This window comes from Sabethes cyaneus, chromosome 3 (assembly GCF_943734655.1).
Source record: "Sabethes cyaneus chromosome 3, idSabCyanKW18_F2, whole genome shotgun sequence".
Taxonomy (NCBI): Eukaryota; Metazoa; Arthropoda; class Insecta; order Diptera; family Culicidae; genus Sabethes; species Sabethes cyaneus.
In genome coordinates, this window is record NC_071355.1 from 245,381,553 (window position 1) to 245,408,468 (window position 26,916).

General features: G+C 43.2%; 2 protein-coding genes across 2 annotated transcripts; both read left to right on the top strand.

Moving 5' to 3' along the window:
* Window positions 1-1,459: 1,459 nt before the first annotated feature.
* Window positions 1,460-11,031, top strand: LOC128743704 (uncharacterized). Its single transcript, XM_053840330.1, has 4 exons — window positions 1,460-1,646; window positions 10,077-10,317; window positions 10,385-10,515; window positions 10,579-11,031. The coding sequence occupies exons 1-4, from the start codon at window positions 1,550-1,552 to the stop codon at window positions 10,881-10,883; spliced, it is 774 nt and encodes a 257-aa protein (XP_053696305.1). The 5' UTR covers window positions 1,460-1,549; the 3' UTR covers window positions 10,884-11,031.
* A 7,872-nt stretch (window positions 11,032-18,903) lies between these two features.
* LOC128744224 (uncharacterized) lies at window positions 18,904-19,859 on the top strand. Its single transcript, XM_053841064.1, has 4 exons — window positions 18,904-18,970; window positions 19,047-19,293; window positions 19,359-19,489; window positions 19,564-19,859. The coding sequence occupies exons 1-4, from the start codon at window positions 18,904-18,906 to the stop codon at window positions 19,857-19,859; spliced, it is 741 nt and encodes a 246-aa protein (XP_053697039.1).
* The last annotated feature ends 7,057 nt before the right edge of the window (window positions 19,860-26,916 follow it).

The window sequence follows — 26,916 nt, forward strand, 5'->3', positions numbered from 1 at the left end:
TAAAAATACACATGAATAATAATCATGATATCACGAGCTTCTTGCAGTACAACACAACGCAAAATCATGAACTCTTATTCATGATTTTGTGCTGTCTGATATGGCAGTTCAGTCATGATTTGACAGGAATTCAAACAATCAACAGGACAGGAATTCAATTGTGTCAAACTCTGTTTTGTAATTTAATAAATGTTCAACTAGATTAAAGCTAATGAAAAACATTTATCATCTTCATTTAATCGGAAAGCATCAGAATTACTAGACTTTATCTGGAATTATTCCATGGAAAATTAAAATTACAAATTTAGATAATATTTGACTTCAAATAAAGATTCTTCCTCGTTGCAAATCTACTATCTGAATCTGACACAGAATGCAGAGTCAGTTTCAGCTGCAGTCACACTACTTTCGCTGATATTTTATCAAATCATACCAATTTGTACGATGGCTATTTTTCCTGCAGTGGAGACTGCGATCTTACATCTCGCGGCAGCACATCTCCCTCAATGGACAGTAGGAGTGAGGCTTCTGCCATATTTATATCATTCCTACGATTGCCGGCAGAATTGCCCTTTCTTGTTTTCTTCGACCGGCGCAGCGCATCGGCATCAGGGCGCGCAGTTCACACTTTTGCTTCCTTATCACTTACCCCGATGGGAGGTGACGGCCTTGGATGAGTCATTTCCCAGCAGGCAGGCACGCAGGGGTGGTACACGCAAGAATTTCTGATCAGGTTTTACAATGTTGAGCCGAACACTGCCGGTCGACCGGGCAGGTCATTTCTTTGCCACTTCACCTCTCTGCTTTTGATCAAAGCACCGGCACACCACAACACCATACATAGCAAAATTGAAACAGGATTTATGAGTTATTCCAAGCCTCCGGGCACTCGCTATGCACTTTCTCACCATGCATGCGAGCATAGAGCGCCCTTACTAGGAAGGTACCTACAGCAAGCAAACCGGTTGATAACCATACCTTCCACCATACCTATAATGATGGGAATGAACCTATTTACAGGAGTTTGCTTTGCCATTATCATCTTTCTGCCGTCTATTTGCTGCGTACAACTGAAAGATCACTCTCGTTTCGCCGTGCTCTCGAAGTCGAAGTGTTATTTATTACCTTCTACCGTTGTCGGACCAAATTGCGAACTGTAAATCACTTTTAAGTTGTTCAATCATGTGAGGCCGTATCTGATACTGTACGGTGAGCCGGCGATTTGATTCAGAGAACGGACCGACCGACCGACCGTCCGGCCGGCTTCTTCACTGATAATAATTGCACTGACTGTGCTGACGATCATCATTCTGACGATCGTAAAATGACCATCATTCAGTCTCTTTCTCCGCTTAGGTTTATTGGTCCGTTCGTTCGTCCGCAGGCTGGCTGGATGATGCTTCTCGTTAGAGCAAACGGCTCCGGTCCGGAAAGAATTTCATTCGTGAACTTACTTTCGCGTCCGAAGGGAGTGTTGTTGCGTCTGGCTGGGCGATAGTGTGTGATAAGCGGGTTTGGTTTCGTGAAGCAAGCGACAACGGAGTGCAATATGATGCCATCTGGGAAGCTCGGTCCGGTGACGTTTGCGGTTGTGACGCCGCTGCTGCTACTGGCAGGAATTCTAACGGTTGCCGACGGATCTCCGCGTAAGTGTTCCAATTTCTTTCCTGGCAACTCCTGGCTCCTGGTGCCCGTGCTTCCCCTAATCCTAATCGGTTTGTGGTGTACAGAAATAGAACCCGTAATCGTGGCAGCTATCAATGGGGTCATAAATCACAGCCGGAATCCGAGAATTAAACCGCAAAAAAGCAGGGCGCCGCGTGTGCTCTTCTTGTAGACGTAGAAGACTTCCGGAAATGGAAGATTGTTAAATGGAAGATTGTTCCGCGTTGTTAGTGATTGAACATACGCGGAAGAAAGAAGAGTGCGTAAATTGTGCTTGGCATATTACTTTATTCTCCTCAAGTAGAGTGGAGAGAGAGAGAGAGTAAGGGATCGAACCGGCCGGTGGTCAGTGAGAGATGGGATCGTCTCGGGGTAATTGTCTCCTATCGTACAAATGGGCTGCCCTCCGCTGGATCGCGGGATCGTGAAGCGCGCAAAACGGGTTGATCGGTTGGTCGGTTGAAAGAAGAAAGAGCAAAGCAACAACGGGTTGGGGCAAGTTATTCACACTCGACATTGGCCTTGAAACATTGCGCGTACACTTGACTTGCTTGCTCGTCATCATAAGTAAGTAGAACTAACTTGTGCTTGCTCCTGATCACCGCGCCCGAGTAGAGGCTCTTCTGCATGGCATTAACTGGTGAAGATGCTACTGAGGAAATGACAGAACTCGTGTGTATGCTTAAGCAATATTTTTTAACTAAAATTTAACTTTTTTTAGATAAATAATAAACTAGTGGGCCATCAAAGTCATTCGGCAAATTTCATTGACCTGTCAATATCAAGTCATGCTAAAACATACTTAATTTTTTTGCTAAAATAACTTACATTAATACCGTTTTCACTGCTTTATGTTTCACATGTCAAGTGAATGACGAATTATTTTGATATGCTTTATTTTGACGTGATCCTAACCTCTGTCACATTGCCTGCTAGACAAGTTTTGTTCGTTAGAAATTAGTTCCAATAGATCCCCCTAACGCATAGGTAGGTGGGGTAGGTTATACTCTTACCAACAGATTTGCATACCAGATGTAAACAAAGCAATACAAGGTGATCTAGTTACTCCGTCAGTGCGTTAAGCTAAGCTGAGTTGAGTTGAGTGAAAGGTATTGCACTCAGCTGTTAAGGCTAATTACACATATTACATATGCTTCCAGTGCTGAAACTACTCACAGAAAAATGTACTCATAATTATCCTGCCCCCTCGGGGCACTGAACACAGGTTCGTTTAAATAGATGCATTCACTATCATTCATTAGCATATTAATCTAACAATGTGACAAACTGTGCCCAAACTTGTAATGCCACATAGATTTTCTAAGTTCTCTAAGATATTTATTCCTGCTAGTTCATACTGGTGATGGGTGACAGAATGATTGTCACGAACTGTGAACTATCTTAACCAATTTATATTCAATTTCCCAGATACCGAAATTTGCATTTTACTTTGCCTTCGGAATCGAGATCTACAATTATCATTCATAACATTAACCTGGTTCACTATATGTACTTGAATGTCGCTAAGGGCCAAGGGTTGCTTTGATATTCACGGCTTGAGTTTGTTCCTGATACAGTTAGTGCCTGGGCTTATGCTTTTTAAGGCTTCGCAATAACTGAAAACCACATTTTCAAATTGGCTTTGAATACTGCAAGATTCAGTGAGATCATTATTCTGCCATATTAATGAAATAAATAAAAATGTACCAAATTCTCAGAATTTAACAATTGTTTTTGACTCGTTTTAAGTATCATTAACGTTTTGAATTCCAGTCTTTACAAATCATATGTTTTGAGAATCGAAACAGATTTGCACAGGAATCCGAAAAAATTTTGGAATTTTGTAAATTCAAAACGAAAATGCCGCTCAACTACTACTGATGTGTACCTCGATCATGAGGAATCATGCTCGGGATCTGCTGCGTGTGAGCTTTCCGGAAGGTTTTTGACGTAGGACCACGTCTTACGGCAAGGTTTGGGATAGGGTGTCATTCCGAAAAATCGAAAAGTGCGAGCGTCACAAAAAATGATTTGGTTTTGAGCGCTAAAAGCTTAACGGTTTCGCGAGCGATTTTAAATATTTTTGCACCAATCAATCGAAAAATCTTCTACGCATTCAAAGTATGCACTATTGAAAAATTGAAAATAATGAAGCATTGTCCAACTGGCAATCCTCGTTTCGTTATTGGTCGCAACGTATTTTTAGAAAAAAAGTGACAAAATCTCCCCGTCCCAACAGGTCAAAGATTCTTTGCAACGATTGAACCTGATATCTGTGCTTGGAAAGTACGCCAGAAAGAGTGACAAAATCTCCTAGTCCCAACAAAGTTCCTTACGAACGCGATTAAATCTAGGCCGATTTGATATCTGTGCTTGGGGAGTATGCCAGAGTGCCAAATCAGCCCTCTTCCTTGTTGGGGACCTTGGACCACTGCGACCAGCTCTTTCAGCCCTCTTGTTCAACCGGTGTTATCGTTTAAACATTAAATCTAGCCCAATTTGATGTCCTGAAGGTGAAACTTCATAGAAAGTGAGCGGCCGCCCTTTCCTTTCGCCGGATTGTCTCCATATACTGCAATAATTTGTTCGGAACTGTTGCCTTACTCGGAAACAAGGCTGAGTGAAGGAATATTAGTGTGTGACGTGACGCAGTAATTCTCAAAGCGAGGAAAATCACCCACTCTCTTATCCGAGAATAGTTTTGAACGTTTCATTTGTTGCTTTACGTCAGTTAGTTGCCTGCAATTCTATACATAGTTACAATAGTCAAGCATTACATTAAGATTAATTTCTTTCGAAAATGGTGGACAAGGCAGGAGGGATCCGAAGTGATATCAATTTTTGTTTGACCGTCAACTCGGCATGAGACAGGAAGGTACAAATCATTTTGCAAACAACTTTAACTTACTTATATAGTAGCTTGCAATCATGAATATGAGTAAAACCATGTGAAAAATTATCGACATGCAAAAATTTGAATTTCTCAACCTACAGCACAGTCAAGCCATTTTGACATAACAATTTTTTGAATCAAAATAAATATATATGTAAATAGTGTTTGATGTTAAAGTAAGATTTGAGGCGCTATTATTACATGCGTGGATACATGCTACTATCATTACAAAGAGACTTACGTAGTCTTGTGTTACCTATGCGGTCGTGTCTTGTACACAACCCCTCTGATTTTTTTCCTCGGTATTCGCCGCTAAGCCTTCTTCAGATGATAGTGCTTTGCGTGCTGCTGAAACCTGTTCCTGTTGACCTTATTGATCTTGATATTTTTGAAATTAGCCCGCAAATGATTACTACTACTAGTAGTAGTAGTAGTAGTAGTAGTAGTAGTAGTAGTAGTAGTAGTAGTAGTAGTAGTAGTAGTAGTAGTAGTAGTAGTAGTAGTAGTAGTAGTAGTAGTAGTAGTAGTAGTAGTAGTAGTAGTAGTAGTAGTAGTAGTAGTAGTAGTAGTAGTAGTAGTAGTAGTAGTAGTAGTAGTAGTAGTAGTAGTAGTAGTAGTAGTAGTAGTAGTAGTAGTAGTAGTAGTAGTAGTAGTAGTAGTAGTAGTAGTAGTAGTAGTAGTAGTAGTAGTAGTAGTAGTAGTAGTAGTAGTAGTAGTAGTAGTAGTAGTAGTAGTAGTAGTAGTAGTAGTAGTAGTAGTAGTAGTAGTAGTAGTAGTAGTAGTAGTAGTAGTAGTAGTAGTAGTAGTAGTAGTAGTAGTAGTAGTAGTAGTAGTAGTAGTAGTAGTAGTAGTAGTAGTAGTAGTAGTAGTAGTAGTAGTAGTAGTAGTAGTAGTAGTAGTAGTAGTAGTAGTAGTAGTAGTAGTAGTAGTAGTAGTAGTAGTAGTAGTAGTAGTAGTAGTAGTAGTAGTAGTAGTAGTAGTAGTAGTAGTAGTAGTAGTAGTAGTAGTAGTAGTAGTAGTAGTAGTAGTAGTAGTAGTAGTAGTAGTAGTAGTAGTAGTAGTAGTAGTAGTAGTAGTAGTAGTAGTAGTAGTAGTAGTAGTAGTAGTAGTAGTCGAACTGTATTTTGGAAACCGAACGTAAAGCACAAGTTTGTCACGTCGCTAAAATCATGTCTGTGTGATAGAGTTTTACAAGTCAAGCTTGGATCGGATTTATTATCTGCATTCACAAACGAATCTGGTGTACCGCAGGGTAGCATTCTTGGGCCACTTCTTTTTATTATATTTGTCAATGACGCAGTTCATGCTATAGACAATGGATGTCGACTTGTTAACGCCGATGACTTCAAAATCTACTTGACGAATCGTAGCTTAGAAGATTGTTATTGTCTGCAGCTTTTATTAGATAAATTTACGACGTGGTGTAAACTGAATTGCTTGCTTATTAGCACTGCTAAATGTGAAGTAATTACTCTTCACCGAACTCAAACGCCGATTCTCTTCGAGTATGCTATTAATGGGCAAGCGCTAAAGAGAATGGATCACGTTAATACCTGGGCGTTATTCTTGACAGAAAGCTGACATTCGACAGACACCTTACGGCGATCGTGTCTAAAGCGAGTAGACAATTAGGGTTCATCGTTAGAATAGGACGAGTACGAGACTTCAAGGATCCTCATTGCCTAAAAGCCTTGTACTGCTCTCTTGTACGTCCGATACTGGAAAACTTATGTGTGGTTTGGACCCCACACCAGCTCGATTAGAACTTGTGGATTGAGCGTAGGGTTGCCAAGTGGCCGGTTTTTGGCCGGTTTTTACTTGCAAAGCCGGTGGCCGGTCATTCCGGCAAAAAGGCCGGTCTTCCGACATATAAAGCCGAATTTGTACTTTTTGCCTGATTTGCTAAATTTTCTGATAAATTGAAGATAGCCAGTTTTGCAGTGACAATACGTTGCTTCTAGCGGTAATATACACTCTTAAGTGATTCTACCTGTGAATAGGTCAGATTTAGCTAAAACTTGGTTGTAACTACTAAAAATGACCTTAAAGTGTACCAACTGAAATTTTGGGTAAAAATTTCAACCAACTTTGGCTTCTTGCTACCGATATTTGAATTACTCTCTGCGACAAATAACGCACTTTTTTGCGCCACTACCGGTGAGGTTCTTGAAGAAAACGAATTTTATTCGTCAGTCGTCCGGCATCATTGAGACGTGGCCGGCCCACCTTAGTCTCCCATTTTTCGTCTGGTGTACAATAGGAATTTCTCCAAATAGTGACTGCAGTCCCAGTTCATGCCCCAGCGCCAATCGCTGCTTCCCGTTTGCACCTACTCCGCCAACAATAATCCGCAACCCGTATCGTTCAAATACGGCAAATGCACATATGTCTTCCATAAGCAAAATTACAGTTTCAAGTCCGTAGAGGACTACAGGTCTGATTAGCGTTTTGTACACAATCAGTTTTGTACACAATCAGTTTTGTACGACTGTGTATGCTCAAAGGATCCAAGATCGAAACGTCTTCTGAAGGAAAGAGAATGCCCGTTACTCGTTTTGTTATCCGCGGTGCCCAGAGATTCCAAATATATGAACTTATCAACCACTTTCAGGTCATCACCGTCAACAGTCACTGCCCGTGGGAGGAAAACTTTGTTTTCTCTGGAACTGCTCTCAACCATACATTTGGTGTTGGACGCATTGATTTGTAACCCTATTCTCTCAGCTTCTGTTTTTAGCCTGGTATAGACTGCCTTCGTTGTTCCGAAGATATTTTCCTCTCGTTTCGATCACACTCCCCTTTGCCAAATCACACTTTCCATAGCCATGTTTAATCCATCGCCTCTGCGCGATTCGATTCGGTCCAGGCTAGCGTTGATCAGCCGCTTCGGTTTGCTTGGGAAACCGTTCTCGTGCAATATCTGCCGTAGCTGTTCGCGCTCGACTATATCCTACGCCGCCCTGAAATCCATGAAAACATAAAACGTAAGCATGCTGTACTCCCGACATTTCTGTCGAGCGGATTTGTCGGAGAGTAAAAATTTGATCCGTAGAAGCACGGGCCTGCTTGAAGCTCGCCTGATACTGCTCTACGAAATCTCTTGCTATTGAGGTAAGACGTCATTGCAGCAGTCGAGCCGATGGCCTTTTTTTATAAAATGAACAACCGCACTTCTCCAGTAATTTCTCCTTTTTCCAAATTCTTGAAACTGAGCTGTGAACATAATTTCGTATTTTGCAGAAAAATATTCGTAAAACTATATTCGCGGTTGATAAAAAAACTTACCATTTAAAAACATTCGTAGGTTTATTTTCTACAGCAAATGTTATTACGAATGGTTCGCATTTGGTGCGAAAAAACTTTCGTAGCACATTTTGCATCAGAACGCATTTGATGCACGTTTATTATCTGGCTTCGTTATCGACGAGATCGTGCTACGAAGAGGCATGAGAAAATATATTTGTGCCATTACAATCTTCTGTGAATTGCCGATGCAGTCGGCTATTCTTAGCGAAATATGACAAACGAGCTCAACGTCGCCTCCCGATCATGGTAGTTTTGTCAGAGAAAAAGAGATTTCACTATTTTCCAATAGGCATCGTTATTATACTATTTTTGTCACGAACTTTCTCGTACATTTAATATAATAATTCGTACGGATACAGCTATGTTTATACGCACGACACATTCGTAACTTATTTTACGAGTAAACTTCGTGGTAGAAAACAACAAACAAATCGTAAAACAAACGTTCAATTTCTTACCATAAAACATGCTTTATTCTTTGTGAGGAAGTTGGTCCTTTCCGGTGCTCTTTTATTTTTTTGCAGATCGATTACAGGCCGGTTCTGTTCGAGATCGAAAGCCGCCCAAGCAACAATTTAAATTTTATTACAGTCCCTAACGGTTTTCATTAAAGCACAAAACTTACTGGGTAAAAAGTTAAATCACCTAGACAGCATTATTAACTTGAAAATAGCCATGAGCAAAAAATGTAGAGTTGTTCTGCCGGATCATGCTGTTCGATTTACAGTAACCATAATAAAATATCCGAAAGAATATATAATAAATTTTCAGTCATTTCCGTAGTTGAGCAGCATATGCGCATTAAATTTTATCTTGCATATTGGATTGATGAGTGGCTAAAATTGACACGCCATCAAATTTGAACACGCCATTTTTGAGGAAACCAGAGGTAGTGATTCGTACAGCAATAAAACCTTTATAAAATTCAAATAAAACCAAGCGGTTTTAGAATTGTTACTTGGGTATTGATTCCCTTATGTCAAGGAACACGTATGCCTAGTTTGGTGGAAAATGGTCCAAGCTCTCTGGAGTTGTTTTTCTGAAGCTGAATCTGAGCTGAGATTTTTTTGTGTAACATTTCGAATTTCGTGGAAAATTACTCAAACCAGGTGATTAACTGTTTCACTAAACGCTCCCGATAACAATTAATCAATTTGTATCGAGCTTTGTGTGTAAAATGGCCACAATACCGAAAAAGGAAGCATAAAGTGATTTTAGTGCATGATAATGCTCCATCACATACTGCAAAACCGAAAAAATCCGGTTTCTTACTTTTACACATGTCTGGCTATGACAAACAGATGTGAGACGCTTAGGACGACGGGTCCTCGGCAACACTTCGGGCCTATGGCCGTCTTGCCCTGAATCAACTATGAAATATTATAAAACGATTTTAAGGAATTATGCCAAATGGTCCCTTATGATTATGCCAATAAACAGGGATGGATCAGTTTGACACAATTTTAATTTATTTAACAGTACCGTCTAAGCCAAACAAAATTTGAAAAAGTACGTATGGAACATTTGGTGAGTAAGCCGCATGTGATAGATCTTCCCAACCAAATCACTTAATCGTTTCCTTGACCACCTTTGGCCACTCAATTATACAAATTGGAATATTTTTAGATAATTCAACAAAGTACGCTAGACCATGGTCTGACGCGATTAGTAGAACAAAATAAATCTTTTAATCTTCATATACGAATATGTTCGTTATGAAAAGAACGGTTTTTGATAATTAATTGAACCATTTAGGTTGGGAATTCAAGCTTTTTCTAGGTTATTTGACAACAGATCGGCTTGAATGTTCGATAATACACTGGAAACTACCTTGGGCACGGGTAATTCCACGTATAATTTTGTTCCATTATTTGTGGTTACGGATGGCCAGTTGCAAATAACATGAGGTATTTTGTTGTTAACACGAGCTCCTGCCAGTTCCAAAGCTTTAGCATCCAAGTTTATCACAATGATAGAAGGATGCACTTTACTAACGTACTCAGCGTAATTTTCCTTTCTCGTCAAACGGTAAATATGATCTACTGAAAACTGCAGACCTGTACGACTTGTTGTAACGAACTAGCCTTAATTTTTCAAAAGTGCATACTTAAGATTCAGTAGTTTTCTTTATTTATATCAACGCGTAGAAGTTTTTCCGATTGATTGTAGCAAAAAAAAAAAATAAAGAAAATGAATTCACTCGTCGTTTCAGGAGCCGAAAACAGTAATGCTTGCTTGCGGCATTCATCATCCCTAAACAAATGCATCGAAAGTGCGATCCAGTATTACATTACCTACATGTCGAATGGAAAAATATCCGATCGAAACCAAGTCATGTCCATTGACCCGCTCGCCTTCCCCGACGTCACTCTGGTACGAAACCAAAACATTCAAACCTATTTCCTGACCAGAGAGATGCGGGGCTTCAAGAATTCGTTCGTAACGGATGTCAAGTAATAATTTCGGTTAAAACAAAACTATTTTCTCCTGAATGTAATCAACGAATGCTGAACTTTTCAGGGCAGATCTTAACAAGCTTGAATTTTCGCTGCAATTCCACATGCCCGCACTGGACGTTCACGGTTCGTATCGAGCGGAGCTCGTAAATAAAAAACAAATCGCCGAATGGGCCAAAATGTTTTCTTCTCTTCGTAAGCGTTTTTCAACTCACATTTATAAAAAAAAAAACATTTAAAATGTTGTTTACTTTTTAGGTAACTCCACGCTTCGAATGCACCTCAAGGGAATGACCTACGAGAAAGAGGATCGGATATACGTTCGGGTAAATATTACCGATTTTGATCTGACGATCGGCGACCATACCGTCGGATTCGGCTGGTTCACCATGAGTGGCAACTATTCGGAGTACAGCCAAAGTTTCGATCTGGAGCGGGGCCGAAACATCCTGTCGATCGTGGAGAACGAATTCACCAAAGCGTTCCGGGAGAAGTTCCAACTGCTGCTGGACGATATCCTGCGGCTAGCTCCGTTCGAGCAGTTCTTTCCCAGCCAACAGTAGCGAATCGGTCGTTATCAGTGGTCCACACAAAACCTGCTGTAAGGGCGATGTAAATAGAGCTTTATTTGTATCAATAAATAATATTTATTTTTGTACCCCGTCGGTTCACTATTATGAACTATTATCAACCTGAATGTGTAAAAATTTCCGCTGAGAGTGATGTTTTTGATGGACTTTTCGACTTATGTTTTCATTAATTCGAAATAACACCTTTTCTTTAAAATTAAAATAATAGAAAATAATTACTTTAACCCAGAAGTCCGCAGTTTTTGGATTAATCTGCCACTATTTTCAATTCCAAGTCCATTAAATAAAAATTAAATTGAACTTCAAGCCTAATTTAAACTTAATTTTAAGTCCAAATTCAACTGTCATTTCAACGCCGATTGCAAGCCTAATTTGAGTTAGTTTTAGGTCCAAATTCAATTCCTACTTTAAGTTCAATTTGAAGCCTAATTTCATATCCATTGCCAAATCTAATTTCAACTTTGATTTTAAGTCCACCTTCAATTTCAAGTCCGAATTCATGTCCAATTTTAATTGCTATCATGTTCAACTTCAAGTCCGATTTCAAACTCAGTTTAAAGTCCAATTTAAATCCAATTTATATTCACTTTAGATTTTATGTTCAATTTACACAACTACAAAGAAAAGCGAAAAATTATGTTCTGTCAAATGGAAATTTTTGAATGAATCAAGCAGTGCGCTGTACGAACAAACAGTTTCTTATAAAAAGGTAAGTGAATTTTCGTAACATATTCCACAGATGTCTGTCACTTGCTGCCTCTTGTCTGTCTGGTAGAAAAAAAAACGGAAAGAGCACGGGAAAATACGATATAGAAAAAGAAGAATAACGCTACAGAGAAAAAGAAGAAAAACTAATATGAATTAAAAAAGAAGAGCGAAAGAAAAATCGTGACACCATGGGAGGGAAAATGGAACACCAAAAGAGAAAACTGTGGAAAAGAACAATTTGGGAGAAAAATGGGCAAAAACGCAATCAAGAGGAGACTAGACAGAAAAAGAGAAAGACCCGACGAGAACAAGAAAATTGAGAAAGGAGAACAGACTGAAAACAGAAGACAATCGATATAAAACGAAAAACAGGATGAGACAGAAAAGGAGGAAAAGCAGAACATAATAATAGGAAAAACGGAATAGACTAAAACAAAAACTAGAAAAGGAATATACGGGACAGAAAGCAAAAAACGAGACTGGAAATCAGGAAAAACGAAAATAAAAGTAAAAAATATGCAAGCGGAACAGAAAAATGTAAAACACGAGGAAAATTAGGACTAAAAAGTGTAGAAAACGAGATGAAAAAAAGTGAAAGAGGAAATAGAAGAAAGATAAAAAAAACCGAACAGAAGAGGTGCGAAACCGGGAAAGAATAAGAGGTAACACAAGACAAGGAATGAAAAACGGAACAGAAAATAAGAGAAACCAAAAGGGAAAAGAATAGCGAGAAAGAAACCGACAGAGGAAACGTGGAAAAAAGGCAAAAGATAAGTAAAAAAAGGAGGACAGGAGGACTGAATAAGTGTGACAGCAAAGATGGAAAAAGGGGGCTTCAAAAAGAGGAAAAACATAACAGACGAAGACGAAAAACGAAGAGGAGAGTAAGAAAAAGACGAGAACTGGAAAGAAATAGGAAAGAAAATTACAAAAAAATGAGTAAAAACTAAGAAGAAAAACAGAGCTGAAAGCAAAAAGAATGGAGCAAGAAACAAAGAAAAATGGAACAATGAAACAGGAAACACGGGGCAAAATAAAAGAAAAACGCGAGGAGAAGAGGGAAAAGGAAGAAAAACGAAAAAAAGTGTGAGCGAAAACTAAGAAAACAACAGAAAAGAAGAAAAACAGAACCAAAAATGAAGAAATGGCACAGGAAAACAGAAAAAGACGAACAAAAAAGATGCAAAACTTGAGAGAGAGGCAAATGTCGAGATTAATTTCAAGTCCAATTGCATGTTCGATTTTAGGTTCAATTGCAATTCTCAACCGGACATGAACACAGAATTAAACGCGATGGCTTACTTGAAAATTGACATTTTTCGTCTTATTCTCTCATACATATTACCACAGCAAGTTCAGTTTTTTCTCTTTTCCAATCCCATTTTACAACTTTTTGTTACGTTTTTTTCCCTTTTATGTACCGTGTTCTTAATTTTTGCTCTCACTTTTTCCCGTTTGACCTTCTTCTCTTTCGTTTTTCTGTCCCGTGTTTCTGATTCATTGTTCCATTTTTCTTCGTTTTCTATCTTATTTGTTTTATTTTTAGCCTTATTTTGCCTCATGTTTTCACTCGTTTTTTGCTATTTTCTTTCCTGTTCGCGCCTGTTCACTCTTTCACTGTTTTCCTTCTCGTTTCTCGTCTTTGTCTGTACCAATTTCCCTCTTTTTGATGCCCCGTATTTCCATCTCTACTTTAGTTTTTGGCTCCCTTTTCCCGTTCCTCACCGGTTTTCTTTTTTATCTCCGTCTTTTCCTCATCCGGTTCACCTTTTTTTAAGTGCGTTTTACACGTTCTTCTTTTTTCCGTCCCATTTTCTCGTGTTCCATTAATATCCCGTTTGACCTCGTTTTCCTTGTAGCGGATCTCCTTACTCTCTGTCACTATTCTTCTTTTCCCTTTTGGTTGCTCTTGTTTTCAGTTTCGTATTCCATTTCTTGTCTCGTTTTCCCTTTTTCTTCGTTTTTGCTCTTTCGATCCGCTGTTTCTTCTTTCTTTGTTCGCTTTCTCTTTCTTTTCTTTCCGGTTTTTCTGTTTAGTTTTTCCGTTTTTTTTTTCTTCCGCTTTTCCTTGTTTTCAGATGCAATCTCTTTTGTCATTTTCTGCCCCTTTTTTTTGCTATTTAAACAAAGCTATTCTGTATCCGGTTTTTAGTTTTCGTCGGATCCGTTCTTCTTATGATCTGCTCTTGTTATAACCTCGTTTTCCCTCTTTTCCTCTCCCTTTTGATTCTTTATCTTTTTTATGTTTCGTTTTCCCTCCCGTTCTAACGTTACTTGGTTTCGAGGTACGATGCTGGCCTAACAAGCCAGTCGTTGTATATTCGAATCTTGACTAGGCGGTGCTGCTAGATGGAATCAGAAGGATTGTTGCACTAGCCCCGTAACTGTCCCGTACTCTAATAGCCGGCTGTGAAGTTTGTCGATAAAGAAGGGTCAAGTCTTAGAAAGACGTTTAAGCCCAAGGCTTTTCTTTTTTTTCTCCCATTCTGTTATATTTTTTCTTTCGTACATCTTTTTCCTGTTCTTCCTGTTTTCCTATCCTATGTTTTACTTTGTGTTCTTTCCCGTTTTTTTCTTTTATCTCATTTTTCCTTTTCTGCTTTGTTTTCAGAAGAACAGCAAGAGGCTGACTACTTGTACATCTTAATCCATAAGTGATCCATCTGTGAATGCAAAGAAAATTTACTAAAATTTTTACCACAATAGATCAAAATAATGATCGCGGTGGTAACTCCCCAACACGCAAAAAAAACATATTTACAAGAAACTGTTGCTCAAATCTACTCTAAACTAGGAAAAACCTGGGCACTAGAGGGCTAAAGTACGAATTGGAATTGGATATAAATTAGATTTCAATTGCACTTGAAACTGTAGTTTGAATTGGTTTGGAAACTAGACTAGAAATCGGTGTTGAAATTGGGGATGACCCGACTCGAAAAAAGAAGCAGAACTCGGAAACAGCAGGCAGAAAAAGGAAAATGAGATGAGAGGAAAGAACGAAAACACGTAACAAAAAGAGGGAATACTAATTTCGAATACTGGAAACTAAAAAAAGGGGAAGAGAAAAGACAGAAAACCGGAAAGAAATTTACAAAAAGAATGAGTAAAAACTAAGAAGAAAAACAAAGCTGAAAATGAGAAAAAATGGGGCTGGAAACGAAGGAAAATGGAACAATGAAACAAGAATCACGGGACAAAAAAAAGAAAAACGTGAGGAAAAGAAGAAAAAGAAAGAAAAAAGTGCGAGCGAAAACTAAGCGAGAAAAGAAAAACTAAAAATGAAGAAATGGGACAGGAAAACAGAACAAAAGAACAAAAAGAGGTAAAACTTGAGGGAGATTCAATGTCAAGTTTAATTTCAAGCCCAATTGCATGTCCGATTTTAAGCTCGATTGCAATTCTCAAACATACATGGACACGGAATCAAATGCGATGGCTTACTTGAAAATAGAACTTTTTAGTCTTAATCTCTCACACGTTTTACTACTGTTTCGTTTTTTCGCTTTAACAATCTCATTTTTCCACTTTTTGTTACGTTTTTTCTCCTTTTATGAACCGTTTTCTTGGTTTTTGCTCTCACTTTTCTTCCGTTTTGCCTTCTTTTCTTTCGTTTTTCTTTTCTCTGTCCCGTGTTTACTGTTCATTGTTCTTCGTTTCCTGTCCTATTTTTTTTATTTTAAGTCCTAGTTTGCCTCATGTTTCCATCCGTTTTTTGTTATTTTCTGTCCTGTTTTCCGTCTCTCCTCGCTTCTTATTTTTCCCTTTCCAGTTTCCATTTTACGTTATTTTTACTATTGTTCACTTTTTTCTCTTTTCCTTCGCGTTTCTCGTCTTTGTCTGTTCCGTTTTTCCTATTTTCATCGTATTGCCCCCTATTTTCATATTTTCGGTCACGCTTATTCAGTTTTTGGCTCTCTTTTCCCGTTCCTCACCGGTTTTCCTTTCTTATCACCCATTTTTCGACTTTGCTAGTCTGGTTTAACTTTTTCTTATGTCCGTTTTACATGTTTTTTTTATTTTATTTCTGTTCCATTTTCCCGTGGTCTATTAATATCCCGTTTGACCTCTTTTACCTCGTTTCGATTTTCTTTTCTCTCTCTTGCTATTTTTCTTTTCCCTTTTAGCTTCTTTTGTTTCCTGTTCTCTATTTCGTTTCTTGTCTCGTTTTCCCTTTTCATCTGTTTTTTCTTTTTCTACTCGCTATTTCTTCTTCTTCTGTTCAATTTCTCTTCCGATTTTTCGCCCTTTTCTGGAGTTCTTACCTTCCTCTGTGCCGTTTTTTTTCTTCTATTTTTTCTCGTTCTCAGGCTCTCTTTTGTCATTTTCTGTCTAATTTATATTTATTTTTCTCATTTTCTTTTTTTTTTTTGTTTAGATTATAGTCACTTTAACCAGTTTTTGGGTCATTCGTGACTTCTGCGGGGTTGGGATTTGAACCCGGGTCCTCGGCATGAGAGGCGTGAATGCTAACCACTACGCCGGGACTGACCCCTACCTCACCTCTCATTTTCCTCAGTTTCTTGAAGGTTTGCTTGCTTTTCTCTCATCTTTGTTCTTTTCTTTTCCATTCTTCATCGTTTTTTTTTGTAAATGCTCCTCCTTTCTACCTCGTTTTTCCTTTGTCTTCTTTTCCAGTTTTCCTGCTATTCTGTTACATTTTTTGCTTTCGTTAATCTTTTTTTCTCGCGTTTTTCCTCTTTTTCTTTCCGTTTTGTCACTTTTTACTTCGTGTTCTTTTCCGTTTTTTCTCCTCCAATCTCATTCTTCCGCCCAGTTAGCTTCGGGGTACGATGCTGGCCTAATACGCCAGCCGTTTTATGTTCGAATCTCGGCTGGGAGGTGCGGTTTTACAACACTAGCTCGAATACCAAAAGGTCGAATACCACATGCCCGAAGGGCACTAGCCCCAATTATAACAGTAGCCCGAATGTAACGCTAGAACACGGGGGACAGCCCCCGCAGAAATCACATCTGTCTAGATCTTTTCGTTTTGTTAGGACTATTGACCTCTAGTTATTTTTCTCTATTCTTCGGGTCGAGTTACCTTTACAAAATACAAAACGGCGAAGACGCTTTTTGGTTTTTACCTCAACTATCGATATTTACAAATTTCTTACTACAGCTGTAACCAATAATGAACATTAAAATTGATCTCAATTCAATATCGTAACGAATTATTTCTGCTTTGTCGTTATTACACTGTAAGATTTCAATCCTTCGACTAGAGTTAACTAATTTTCCAGCTCAACAATTTTTGAATTCTTGATTTTGGTTAAGCGAAATATGGGTTATGCTTATCATAAGATATGGGATCTTTTTACCATGTTAGTATCAAATGTTTCCTAGATGATTCAGGGCGAGCCGGCCGTAGGCAACGCTAACACCGCTCACGCAGGCGTAAAAGAAACAGCCTCGGTTGCTGTGTGCAGACATTCTGCTACCCACACGCACACCCTCACATCATCTTCCTGCATAGTTTATTCGCGAGTCAAAAAACTCATGAATAATCAGTTGCCCGTGAAGCTATCGTGGTGCACTGGGATACAAATTTTGCATAACTGTTTTCTTTTCTTCGTCCTCGATTCTACCCACGGGCGGGCGTGCGAATCCTCGCGAGTAATCGGTATCAGCAGTTCGGGCTTCAACGACGAACGACGAGCGACGACTGTAGCTGTTGACTAAACACACACCCTCGCAAAAACTCGTTGCAGTGCATGAATAAATAAGAGCGAGAGTCCGAAAGGGATGCTTCTGCTGGCGTGTTTGTTAGAATGAGTACGCATGTATGAAGAAATTAGACTACACGAGAGACTTAAAATTGTACTTGAAATCGGTGTAGAAATTGGGAATGAATTTAGAAATGAGTTTCAATATGAAATTGAGCTTAAATTAGCCTTGAAACTAAATTAAAAACTACGGAATTCTTGATTACAAAAATCATTTTGTTAATGATTAAATATTACTAAGAAGATGGGGCATGTTTCCCAGCCTGGGCACGCCATCCCGTGATTTAAATTACTCCAAACGTTCAATTTCAAAATCAATTTTTGGTCCACTTCCAATTCCATTTTAAACTTTCAAAATGAAACAAAGCTCCGAGTTCAAACTGGACTAACCAAACTCCGTGAAAACATTTTTAAGGACAACAATTTTTCACGTGCGTCACAGTTTGCTTCGATCTTCAGCAAGCATTAGTTTATCACCTAGACCTACTTGTAGCCAAGAAACAAACCACATCCTGCGTTGAAGATCACTTAACTCGCACGCAACATTGCATTAAACTGAACTGACAGTCATCCTATCCCAGCTCATTCACGAAGTCCGTTCGAAAGCTCACCAAATGCTGCAAGCACATTGCACGCAAGACCAATTCCGCCCTGACCACGGTCAACATGCCTATCGTTTAACCTGCTCTTCGCCTCGAACGTCCCATCCACCTGCTGTGGACAAAAACCGACAACGACCCCACGCTCGGGAACTGGTGAATGAAAACTAGCACCACCATGGACTAAAGACGCCTCGTCCCCTCGCTCCCACCCGCGAAAGCTTCCGCACCCAGAGGCCTAGCAACGACCGATCGATTGGACACGCGTTTTTGACAATCACCGGCATTTCATTAGTGCCGCAGTTCATTGACGCAAATTTGCGACGGCGTTTCTCTCAATGAATCGTTGATTGTTGGCCGAAAATAACAAGAGAATTTGCCTGCTGCAGACCAAATTGGAGTAGTGAATCGATGGCACGCAGTATTCGGCGACACCGGCAGCGATGAAGAACGGCCGGAGCGAGGCGGCGGGTGTCCGCAATAGAAATAGAGCGCGACTCGGGATGCACTTTAGTGTTCGAGATCGGTCAATCGGTTCGGTGTGGGTAGCTCTTCCCGTGAATTGAGAACATCATTTCTGCATACGATTTTGCTGCATTCCGGGACCGGCGAGCACTGGGGAGAAAAAGAGACAGCTTGCGAGTGCTGTCCTCCGAAGCGCCACCGTTTAATTAAATCAACGCGAATTTCAATTGATCGCCATCATTGTCGTCGGAATGTGCGAGCGCGATCGTGACTTCCCTCTGGGAAGGTCCGTCCTGCGGACGGCAATACTTTTTCTTTCCGGAGGGATGTTTTTTGGCAAACAGTAATTTTTGCAACATATTTGAAACGGCGACTGAATGTGAACTGAGACGATCGACTGTCTCGGTCGCAGTCTCGATCTAACGTTGGTGCCGTGCGGAGTTTTAGTCCCGTTTTACGAACCTTTGGCTGTGATCCTTCACTGTGTGAAACAAAATGGTCTCTTTGAACATATATCTACTTTTGGTAGCTGGAATTCAGCTAACTCTGGCTGCACCAAGCCGTGATCGTAAGTTTACAACTGATGTGATAATTGATCGATCAATGTTACTGAAATCCTTTTATCTGCTCGCACACAGGTCGACGACAAGATACCGCAGGATGCCCGAGAGATTCACCAGACCTGAATGAATGCGTCGGTAACTCAATTCAGTATTTTGTCAATTTCTTGGCCAGCGGGAAGGTGTCACCGAAGGTGACAATCACTCCATTCGATCCGCTGCTGCTCCCGAACATGACGATCAGTCATCAGGCAAAAGAATTCAAAGCCATTTACGTTAACCGCTATTTGCTGGGACTTAAAAACAGTTTTATTTACGATACGAGGTATTTTGCAGTGAATGATTGACCTTTCTGTCTGAGAGTCTGAATGTTATTTTCTTTTTGTTTAGTATCGATTTGGACGAATTGGAGCTCAGCATGACATTCCTGATGCCTGCTCTGGAACTGTTAGGAATGTATTCCGGCGAATCGTTGGAGGATCAGGAAGATACCGAAAACTCTATCCTCACAATTTCAGTGCGTAAGTATTTTTTTCTGCCCTGTCCCTTGTTCCCTAATAATTTCAACTAACAAAACGTTATTATAAAATTACAGGAAGTTCAACGGCGAAATTCCGCGCGAAAGGAGAACTATACAAATCTCCAGAGCACGTGGAATACCTTCGAGTAACCGGAGTGGACGTAGAATTCACCATGGGTCCGTACGTGATCAACGACTTGGACCACAGTACGCACATTCCCCGCGTGAATCGGCACTTCAACGACATTCCACGACCGGAATTCGTGAAACTGATCGAAAAAGACCTACGGATGCAGCTCAGTTCCCGATTGCAGCACATCGCCAACGAAGTGTTAGCATTAGCGCCATATGAAAAGCTGTTCCCTGTATGAAAATGAAAAAAAAAACTCTCCTAATAATAAAACTCAAAGATCTTCACTCACACAAGCACATTAGATATAAACTTTAAAATTCGTTCAGTCGGCAAGCGATCAATTGCCAATAAAAACAATGTATCACAAGCTCCTTTCGTCCACTTTGACCGTCATTCGCGCGCGGCAGATAGAGCACCGCCATCCAGCGTCCAGCTGCGAGATGCAATTCTCTGTCTCTTTCTTCCACTGCGAGGTCTGATTGGTTCAATCAAAATGGCATTGATGCAGTTCAAAAGCCTTCGCGCGCGCAGCAATGGAAATGCATCGGCCCCGTGCGGACATCGAATATTACGCCTCGACCTATCCGTTCGTTTGTAGGTAGGTACCAGATTCGATTTTGTCTCCTGGTCACCATGGCGATGGATGCCGGCGACGTGCACGTCGCATCGGGGGTCCAACGACCCTCGATGGGCCGCTGCGAGCGACTCAGGCTGGCTCGGAGTGCAATTAATTAATTGCGAGCTGCGACGTGCTCTTTTGCTGGCCAGATGAATTTTCGGCGCATCACTTGATTTTCTGGGTCGGCTGTTGAACCTTCCGATTAACCCCACCAGACGGAGGTGGAAAGAAAAGAACACAAAAAAAAACAACACCGAAATGTTGATCAAGGCGATAGCGCATAATTAGGTTGTTTGGGTGCGACAAATTATGATGATGATGTTCGACCTGTGCGACGGATAGAACATAGTTTCTTGGGTCGAGGAAAAACTAGAAATTTGCTATGAAAGGAGTATTTTCATTAAAATTTGAGGAAGCAAATCTTAAATACGTGGTTTGGAAACCAAGCAATTGTTTTACTATTTGATTTACGTGCTACGAGCATTTAGAAACTATTCATAGCACCTCAACAACCTCTAATTAACCGTAAAAAAATTGTTTTTGATATCAGTTGTACGCTTGAAAAATGGTCCTCCAGACTATTTCGATAGTCAAACAACTTACATCTAATGATATCAAAGTTTTAAAAGCAGTCGATTCTATAGCGGATGCCAGACTTGGAAATGTTTCTTATGGAGCATTGACTCTGTCAGACAAGTCAAGCAAAACGGAACGTCCGGGGAATCGAAAGTGACGTTCCAGAATACATTTTCCTAAATGAACCCGGATCGATTATCGATAACGAAGAAACTGCTTCCTTTGGTATCTGACAGGGACCTTCCACTACAGAGACTATTAGAGACTTATTAGAGCTTTTTTTTGTATTGTTTATGCAGGGAGAAAATCTTCATAGACAGCACCTTCGCGGTGCCGAATAGGATTCACATGGTGCCAACATGCGCCTACCTACTAAAAACTCTCCTGCTGCCCGTTCCTGAACCCCTCCCGGAACTACCGTTAGGTTTTACTTCAGGAGGGAGGACGTGCCGAAGCACTCCGACTTGTCCGTTGCGTGTGTGGGTCCACACAACACCCTTGCCATTTCATACCGCCACTACCCTTCACCTAGGGCCTGGGCTGCCCAATCAGCCCGTTACTGACCCTAGCAAGCTATGTCGGCCCTGTCGTTGCAAACGTTCTAGCCGTTGCAACTCCGTTATCACCGCGGTTGCCGCCCTATCGACGGCACCCCATGCACGCTGCTCAGCGCACATTCTCTGCACGATGTTGTCGGCGTTGGTGTCTTCTCCAACGACCGCAAGCATCACCTGCCGAGTGGACGTAAACCGCGGGCAGTGAAAAATCACATACTCCGCCGTTTCCTCGGCTACCGTGCAAACGGGGCAAAAGGGTGAATCTGCCCGCCCGCGCGTATGTAGATACTTCTTAAAGCATCCATGACCAGACAGAAACTGGGTAAGGAAAAAGTTTACCTCACCATGACCTCTGCCGATCCAGGACGATATGTTCTGGATCAGCCTATGGGTCCACCTACCATGGTCGGTGCGATCCCATTCCGCCTGCCAACGCCTAATAGAGTCCAGCCTAACTCTGTCCCTAGCGCCCCTGACGTTCCTCTGCCTATGGCACTCGATATCCTCCCCTAGGAGTATGCATATTGGAATCATGGCTGCAATAACCCCAATCGCATCCAACGATATGGTACGGTAGCCGCACGCAACGCGCAATGCTAACAGCCTGAACACCTTGTTCAGGCATGCCTGATTGCGCTTACTCTCCAAAGCCGGGGCCCACGCCGGTGCACCGTATCGTAGCACCGACATGGCAACGCTGGCCATCAGGCGTCTCTTACTGCTGCTAGGACCGTAGCCGTTCGGCATGATCTTAGACAGAGCAGTGACCGCCGTTGACGCTTTGCCACAAGCATAATCCACATGACTGGTGAAGTTCAGCCTGTTGTCTGTCATGACACCCAGGTACTTCACACTTCGTTTGGAGACAATCACCTGTCCCCGCACGATTATTTTTGCCTCTATGGCCGACTTTCGGTTGCTGACCATCACAGCTTCCGTCTTATGGTGGGCCAATCGCAGATTGACGCCCGCCATCCAACCCTCTATTATGCTTATGGCGTCTGATGCCAGCATTTCCACTTCCTCCAGAAACTCGCCTACCACTGTAAGGACGATATCATCGGCGAAGCCAGTGATATCGACCCCAGTGGGTAGTTCGAGCCTCAGCACCCCATCGTACATGGCATTCCAAAGCGTGGGGCCGAGAATCGAACCCTGTGGAACACCCGCTGTCACTTTGTACCTCTTCGCCCCGTCCGCCGTGTCGTACACTAGCGTCCGGTTCTCGAAGTAACTCTTAAGCAACCTGCATAGATGATCCGGTACCCTCATCCTATGCAGCGCTACCGCAATTGCACCCCAGTTAGCGCTGTTAAAGGCGTTTTTGACATCGATTGTGACTATGGCACAATACCTGTCGCCTCGCCTTTTCCGTTTCATAGGCTTCTCGGCCCTCTCCACTACGGACTTTATGGCATCTACAGTGGACTTCCCCTTACGGAAGCCAAACTGCGTGTTTGCCAGTCCGACATCACTTTCCACTACAGGCGTCAGCCTGTTTAGGATTACCCGCTCTAGCAATTTGCCTAGCGTGTCCAATAGGCAAATTGGCCTGTACGACGAGGGATCACCAGGCGTTGGCAGCAGTACCAATCTTTGGACTTTCCATTTGTCTGGAAATTCGCATACCTCTAGGCAACTCTGAAGCGTCTCTCTAAACATATCGGGATACGCTTGGATCGCCGCTTTGAGTGCCTCGTTCGGAATCCCGTCAGGACCGGGCGCTTTCTTCGATTTCAAACCCCTGGCAATTACGATGAGTTCCTCATTCGTGACCGGAGTGAGGACATCATTCGATTGACCGTACGGGGTCGGAGGCCACCAAACTGGATCGTGTTGCGGAAAGAGCCCTTCCACGATGACTTTCAGCTTTTGGGGGCAGGTTTCTTGCGGCGCAGATGTACCCTTCATCTTTTTCATTACCACCTGGTATGCACCACCCCAGGGGTTTGAATCCGCATCGCGACATAGCTCCTGGAAACAGGATTTCTTGCTACGCCTAACCTCCTTCTTAAGCGCCGACCTTGCCGCTCTAAGATCAACTCCCCGAGCTTCAGCATCTGCATCGGTCCGGGCCCTCTGCGCTAGCCTTCTCGCTCTATGGCACCTGGAACGGAGCTGGGCAATGGTATCACTCCACCAGTATACCGAGCGACGACCGTTCATTGGCTGCCCCGTCCTAGGCATAGTGGTATCACATGCCCGTACTAGGACGTTGGTCAGCTCACGAGCACTCAGGTTCGAGCGGGTTCTCTCTGCACTGAGTGCTTCAACGAACAGGTCTTTGTCGAAGGCCTTCACTTTCCACCTCCTCCCTGTCGACTTCGCCCCGCGTGGCCGTAGCGCCCGTCGTTCAATCGTGTACCGTATAGCTTGGTGGTCACTATGCGTGTACTCATCTGACACCCTCCAGCCCATGTTGGCAAGCAACGTTGGGCTGCAGAAGGTGATGTCGATGATCGATTGTTGTACCCCCCTACAAAAGGTACTGACGGATCCCACGTTAGCCAGACTTACATCTAGCTTGGACAGAGCTTCCAACAAGCTTTGTCCCCTCGGAGTAGTGCACCTGCTACCCCATTCGACAGCCCAAGCATTGAAGTCTCCTCCAATGACAACGGGCTTGCGGCCCGTGAGTTCGTCGGTGAGCACGTCTAGCATCCGGTCAAACTGCTCCGGCGACCACCTAGGTGGAGCGTAGCAGCTACAGATGCAGACGCCATCGACCACCGCGATCACGAACCCCTCTTGGTCGGACGACACCACCTCCTGGATCGGGTATCTACCCATCACGGCGATCGCTGCCATCCGACCCTTATCGATAACCCAGTTAGCGCCTCCACGGGGGACCCGGTAGGGATCCGCGATAATGGCAATATCGCACCCCGTCTCGGCTGCCGTTTGCCAAAGCAACTCCTGTGCCGTTTCACAGTGGTTTAGGTTAATCTGTATAACCTGCACCCTTATCGTTGCAATGCCCGCCTATAAGCCGCACACAGTGGGCCACCTGTGGCATGCTTATTTCCCGCATCGACTGTGCAGAGCATGCACCTGGGGGGTTTGCTACATCCCCTGGCGAAGTGGCCATCTTCGCCGCACCGCCTGCACAGCGTGGACCGATCGGGGGCCTTACACTTGGCCGCCCGATGGCCAAAGCCCATACACCTGAAACAGCGTTCGATACGCCGTTTCGACACCAGTGTACACACTGACCATCCTACCTTAATTTTGCCAGACGCCAACATCTTGTTGGCGATTGCCTCTGGCACGTTTAAGGTCGCAGTCTGCATATCACCGTATGCCTTCCTCAACCGGATGTCTGCGGGTGCCACACCAACCTTAAGCTGATCCCGCAGAGCATCACTCAGGTCCACTGTCGACGTAATCTCGTCGAGGTTTTTGCACTCGACCAGAACACGCTGCGACAGCGCCTTTACCTGGCCCGCTTCGCCCAGGGACTGCTCTACCAGTTTCTGGTAATTCGAACTCTGGACCGTTGGGTCCTTTTTGAGTTCGAAAAGCATATCCCCTGCCTGGGTTCGGCGGGTCTTTACTACGTTGGCCCCAAGCTCCTGCAACTTGGGGTCCACTCGAACCTTACGCAGTAGATCGGCGTACGACAGCTCACCTGTCAGCTTCACTACTAAGGCGTCGCCCTTATGGACGCGCCTTGGCTTTGGCTTTGCAGCCGCAGCCTCGCTCGGTTTCGGCCTCGGCGGTTTAGGCGGTTTACGCCTAACCACCTGCCATTCCTCATCCCCGGTCCCGGAAGCACCATCCGGGACCGCCTCCGCACGTTCGCTGGTAGAGGCGCGAGCCGAAGTCCGCTGCCTCTTGGCTACCAGCGTTGGTCCATGGTCGGGCGTAGCCGCCTTGCGCTTGGCAAGCGGCGTACGCGCCTGACTAGGCATGGCCACAGCCTTAGCGGCTATGACCTGAGCTTCGGCGATTTTGCATCGCTGCAGAAGCTCTTGCCTCTCCACCTCGGCAGCTATGACGGTAGAGCGGAGGCTCACCGCCAGCTTTTTAATGTCGAGGTGGACATTTGACCTTGAGTTGATGAACGAGTACAACTCGTCCACCAACTTTTTGGCTTCCTCCAGCTTGCTACTAGCTGGAAGATGCCCACCCTCAGGAGGGTGCACCCCGCCTTCCGTTGACATTTGCCTACCGCTGTCGCTCGCCTTCTTGGCTGAGCTGGCAGCGATGGCCACCGGCGTTCTAACTGGGGTGTTAGTCCTAGGTGGTGTCAACTTCCTCTTCGGTATCGCCCCCGTTTTCGGGGGGCTTCCCTGAATGGGCTGTGGCCCCGATTTCGGCGGGCTTCCCTTCTTGGGTCGCGCCCCCGATAACGGGGGGCTACCTGTCTTTGCTGTTGGTGACCTTGCCAACTTACTACTTTTGGCAAAGATATCATCTTTGCCACTAGTAGCACCCGTATTCGATCCCTCTTTTGAATTCAAATTTAGAAATTTGTCCATTCGAAAGGGTCCCAACTCTAGACCGCTATCTCCACTCGTAATTGTGTAGTCGCCTTAACGATCCCATGGTGATCTATGCAAGCAGGGAGGCCATGGCTAGGGACACTCCCCCCTACCCTTCATGGGGGCAGGGATGTCAGCATCCGATCGGCGTTAGTCAGGAATGTATCATCTGAGCCTACACCACCGCACTTTGACGTGAGTGACGAGCTTTGAACGTACCTAGAGACCAGCCACGGTTTTAACGGGACGGAAGGCAGCTGTACCATTAGCCTACTCGCCGTTTCAGGAAGGTACCACCCTTCCTTACATAAGGTAGTAGAATAGCACAGCCGTCAGCCCTGTAGCGCCAAATCCAAATGTTTATTCCCGCCCGTCCAGTACACCGTAATTAGGATCTTCCTGGAACCGATCCTAATGTGCCCATGGCACTCCTGACCCGGCTTTTTTGCTTAAAGTCCTGAGCTCTAACAGGACGTTACGGCGTCCGCAGCTGGCTTATAGGAATTGAGCCCCGCTCGCCTCTTTACACCACTACGCCACGCTACCCTCAGGCACGACGTGCCCCCCTTTCCCTGTTAGCACACAACTGAGGGTGCAACCAAAGACTGGTATTTGGTCGACCCTAGGCCCAGTTGCGTCCCGGCCGGTACCGCGTGGAGGTAGGGATAAGAGTTCCCGCTCCCATCGTAGTGGCTATTCGGAGTCGCGCAAAGTCGAATGCAACTTTGTTCGGCGCCTTAACCTCGCTGAGTTAGGGCCTTAACCGGCCAGACTTATTAGAGCTGGCAAGACTGATGATGGTGTGGGTAGCTGTAACTAAAGACGGCCAGCCTCCCACCTTGAATGTACTGGAGATCAACATCAGTGGCAAATGCTATTAGAGCATCGACGCCCTAAGGCCGCCGAAAATGGCAAAAACTATTAAAGGGAAACAGCAGGGCCTTCCAAGAGGTCACAAAGCTATAAATGACATGGATGAAATTATATACCCAGTAAAAGTATTAATTCAAAAGCTTATTTTATGTTCAATAGCATTCCGATGAATGAAATCTGGTCGGG